Below are 4,790 nucleotides of genomic sequence, written 5' to 3'. Positions count from 1 at the left end.
TAATGCCAACTTTTGCTTGAACCACAAGAGAAAGAATATTTTACAAGTTATGAAATGGTCAGTTAATAGGAGTGAGAACTACTGTCATAACAGGCTGCAAGTTTGGGTTCACATATATATTCTAGTACTTATCAAAGCTTCATAATGGTTAGGAAACTCATATATCAGTCGAGAACATGAATTTGAACATGGAATGTATGATAAGATAGTATTTTATGGAATCAATCCTGGGCTTTAGTGGAAGCTTGTTCAATTTGATCAAGTATCAATAATAGAACACTCATTTTAGGTTTTTTAGTTTAACACTAAAGCCAACATATGTATTACTTACATCACTACCAATGAGCTTTTGTTTACAAAGTTTAACAGTGTGTGTTATATATATATAACTCTATTTCTTTAATACAGACCTTTTATGTTTTCCTCATTTATCTCATTACATAATATTTTAAAGAAATCTCAAACTATTTTAATGGCATATGAAAAAACATAAATTATTTTAAATTGTTTTCACAAAGTCAGTGAAGTTAACATTTGAAAAGTGTTTATGATTATTAACATGACTCTTTGTTGCCTCCCAAAATGTGGTGTTTGTTATAACTTGCTAGCAAACTACCATCATGATCTCATCTTTTCTGAATGTAATAGTACTTTAATAGTAAAAAAAAGGCACTTTATTATATCTAACATAAATTTATACTTTATATGTATAAAAATAGCATTTGTTTTCTCTTATTAATGTAAGAAATAAATTTCAGTATAATATTCAATATTAAAACAAGTGACAGTTTTGAAAACAGTATATGAGTAATCAATTTTAAATCAAAAACGTTTATTGTAAAAAAGAGACCTTGAAAGTTACTTTAAAAAAAGGACATTGATTTCACAAGTATTCTGGTTGCATATAGGCATAGCTCTAAGCCATACCTCACTTCCATACAGAGTTCAGTCATATAAAAATAAACACAAATGTATATAAATTCATCAGCTACACAATTCATTAAAACAGGCACTTGGAGGGACATTGTATTATTGCATCCACCACATGAATTTTCAAAAGTCTAAGTACATTACTGAATGTCTAAGAAGCTCTCTTGCACATTTTCATTACTTTGTCTTATAAATCATTAGGATTCTTTTTTAAAAGAAAGACAAGAGACACGCACCAGGAATGTTTGAAGCTTGTCCTTCCCTCCTCTTCCAAGGCACACATGGCAAAAATGAAACAAGAATATTTAAATACATTCTCTTGTGTTCTGTTCTTTTTCTCATTTTTAAACAATACATTTGAAAGCATTGTAGGTAATCCAGAAAAGGCTTTCATTCACCGATGACAGGCAGGCATCAGGCATGTAAGAAAGTAAACTTGGAGTACTTTGTAAGGCACCTGAGATAGTCTGACAGATCCTCCCTTTTGGAAACACTATTACAACTCTATTACGAAGCAATACTGTTCCTTTTGGTTGAAATGGTTTGGCAGCAATGTAAATCTCTGCATTCTTTCTTATTAGGAAAGATGCAATGGGCTTTTCACTTCATTTGTAAAGAGAAAAGTTCTTGTCTTTTATCATTTCAATATAGCTGTCAGTAAATATCAATTTAAACTTCACATAGAATGGATTAGGTTTAAGCATATAGATCCTGTTCTGTACTTTGGTGTGTGTGAGTGCGTGTGTGAGAGAGAGACCCTTGTGTGTTTCTACACATAATATTTGGTTGGTAAGCACAAAAGAAAATGGCTTTGGACTTTCATTTGGCATTTGGCATTGGAGTGAAGAAATGCATTCTCTTTGAGTAAACATTGGTTGCGCCACTCAGTGTGCCACACAGCAGCCAGACTCCTCATGTTTGTGCAGAAGTGACATTCTGGAGAAGGTTTTGGAGCAGTTTTTGCACTGGTACTTCTTTACATCAGAGTGGGTCTGCAGATGTGCCCTCAGGTTTGACCTGTCTGCAAAAGCTCTGTTGCAATGAGGGCAAGAGAAAGGCTTTTCCCCTGTTGGGGGAAATAAAAGACAGTCAGTGTTTTTATAAGACACAAAATCAAACAATAATAATGAATATCAGCAGTAGTTTATCAGAAGAATAAGAGTTAGCATATCTTGGTTACACCCTACCCCCCATATTAGGCAGCTATATTCCTATCTGGCCTTTTAAAACAAAATTTTAAAATACCAGCCAAATAGCATTAGTTCTGCCAGACATGCAGAAGTAATTCAGAGTTAAAGGGCTTTCTCTTGGTAAAGGTTTCTGCTTCAACAGGTGCAGGAATGATGAGCAGCTTCCCACATTTCCAGTATTTCTCCTCTTTCTGTGTGATGACTAAGGCTGTATAAATGCCACTCCCTGCATTTGATTTTAGGCTAAAAGTTTAACTTTTTTTTTCAGCAGCAAAAAAATAAACAAAACAAAACAAACAAACAAACAAAAACCAGGTGAAATTATCTACTCAACTAGTCAAGAGTTGACAGATTTCACAAGGAACATATAGCCTAAAACTATGGGAACCCCCTCCACCTGTTTATCTAATCACACTAGCAGCCAGGCATTTGTATTTACTGACTACTAAGGGCAATTCTGCAGAACACACATCAAGCACCTAGCTTCTACTTTCTAACTGATCTTTGAGACCAAACCTCCTACATGTACTTTCCAAAGTCTAAATGCTGTTTACAGTCTCTGGAGCAGAGGCTGTTAGCAACAAATGGAGCACTTGCTGTTGTAACAAGCCTTTGAGCAGCCAGGAAGCAGCTCTCAGCAGTTCATCTCATGAAAAGCACTCCCTGCACTACCTTAAGACACCCCAGAGGCAGCTCCACTACACCATTGTTTAAACTGAGAGGCATCATTTTCTACTTTTCTCTTACCAGTGTGTGTTCTAATGTGTCCTTGAAGCAGCCAGGGTCTGGAGAAAGCCTTGCCACAGATCTTGCAGACACAAGGCAACGTGTGGGTCCGAATATGCATCTTCAGAGCACCCAGGCTTACATACTCCTTGTCACAGTATTTGCAGCTGAACGATTTCCTAGACTGGGCATCACAATGCAGCTGCTTATGTTTGGCCAGCCCAGAGAAAGTAGAATAGGTCTTATTGCATAAATTGCACTGAAACTTTTCAGCTTCAATGGCATGGGGGTCTGAAAGCTTAGACTGCAGTCGTTCCTCTTCATCACTAATGGGACTTTCTGAACCACTGTGGTCCTTGGATGAAGTGTCAGATGGAGGCGGGGGGCTTACTCGCCCCAAGGATGAGGAGTATCCAGCAAGAGAAGAAAGGCCGCTCTGCAGAGGGGAGTGGAATGGAGCTGCTGATGTCCATACAGTAATAGGGCTGTATGCTCCTGAGCTGAGGATCTCTGGTTTTGGTATGACAGGCATGGGGTAGCTCTCATACAAATATGGGGAAATGATTACTGGGAGAAAGAAAAGAAAGAAAAGGAAAGAAAATTAAGCCAAAATACTTTAGAAATATATTACACAGTCTGATACAGCATATAACAATATACACAGACTCCATAGTGAAGAAAGCCTTACTCACAAGGACACCCATAAAAAGAAAACTTTCTCTTCACTTGGGCTTACTGTCCTTGTGCAGCCTTACAGTTGCCCTGACTCTTCCTAACCTGCACTCTGGACAAGCCTTACTGTCCGCATTTAGAAGGAAGAACTAGACACTATTTTAAAACTTTTTGTAAAGTTGCTTTCCATTTTATGCATGGGCTATTCTACACGTACCATGATTGTGGGGGTAATGGTGGGCACAAATCCAGACTCTTTCCCAAGCGCCTGGCTCCCGGAGGTAACTACTCAGCCTCGGGGAAGGGTGCGCTCACCTCCGTTCACTCCTTATGAGTACGCACAGGCTCCCAGAGCATACAGCACGACCGGAAGGAGACTTTCCTCGTCAGCAAAGAGCTCAAAAGTTTTGAATTAAAACTTACTCTAGGTGATCAAGGACTGTAAAGACTGTTTTAGGAAAGCATTGAAAGAAAGCAGCCTGGTGTGTGTTCTGAGTAAAGCAATGGACGGGCAGTTCACTCGCGCACAGATTTGCAGAGCTTATTTTTACCTGTGTGTGTGTCCAGTTCGCTGTAGTTCGGCTTCTTGGAGGCATTGAAATGTTTCTTGACCAGGAAGGAGCGTGGCATGGTGGCGGCGAGCGGGCGCGGGCGGATAACGGTCCAGGCGGCGGTCCTACAGCATCGCGGTGGCTCAGGTGTGGCGGGGGACAGGCGGGCGCCTCTGAAGTCACCCGGCTCCCTGCCCGACTGAGTTCCTCTGGGTAGGGAGGGGTTTTCTCCCTAGCTTTTGCTAGAATCATCCAATCACAGCTGAGAGGTTCGGATTTCAGCCCCTCCTTCTGGGACAGCTGTGAACAGAGGAAGAATCTGTTGTCAGACTAAATTATTCTGGTTCAAAAAGGCCTGTTCGAGGCATTTCAGTGGAGGCCCAAAATACATTAAATGTTTTCGAGAAAGGAAATCTCGGTTCTTGAGCACGGCGGGAACGCGTTCCCGAGAGCTGACTGCCTGCGACCTGGCTTCCAGATGCGGGCAGTGTCTGGCGCGGCGTGGGCGGGAAGGAAGGGCGGCCCTCGGGACCGCGTAGCCCCTGATGGCCGGAGAGCCTATATTTGGAAGTAGTTCTGGGAGGGGGTTATTTGCACACGGGCAGATGTAGGCCTTGGCTTTTGGGAAAGGGAGGTGAAGGCTCTCAGAAGCCGCGAAAGCCAAGTCTAAGGCTGTGAGCCCCAGGAATTTAACTTGCTGGTGGCTGCGTTAGCCGCTGGA

At 41.1% G+C, this 4,790-nt stretch overlaps 1 protein-coding gene across 1 annotated transcript; it reads right to left on the bottom strand.

The window, feature by feature from the left end:
• Positions 1-811: 811 nt before the first annotated feature.
• On the bottom strand, positions 812-4,452 carry Snai2 (snail family transcriptional repressor 2). The gene is made up of 3 exons (XM_021659823.2): positions 4,070-4,452; positions 2,868-3,413; positions 812-1,996 (listed from the first exon to the last, which is right to left on the bottom strand). The coding sequence occupies exons 1-3, from the start codon at positions 4,146-4,148 to the stop codon at positions 1,815-1,817; spliced, it is 807 nt and encodes a 268-aa protein (XP_021515498.1). The 5' UTR covers positions 4,149-4,452; the 3' UTR covers positions 812-1,814.
• Between the last annotated feature and the right edge of the window lie 338 nt (positions 4,453-4,790).

This window comes from Meriones unguiculatus, chromosome 9 (assembly GCF_030254825.1).
Source record: "Meriones unguiculatus strain TT.TT164.6M chromosome 9, Bangor_MerUng_6.1, whole genome shotgun sequence".
Taxonomy (NCBI): Eukaryota; Metazoa; Chordata; class Mammalia; order Rodentia; family Muridae; genus Meriones; species Meriones unguiculatus.
This window is presented reverse-complemented; position numbering and strand designations above follow the sequence as displayed.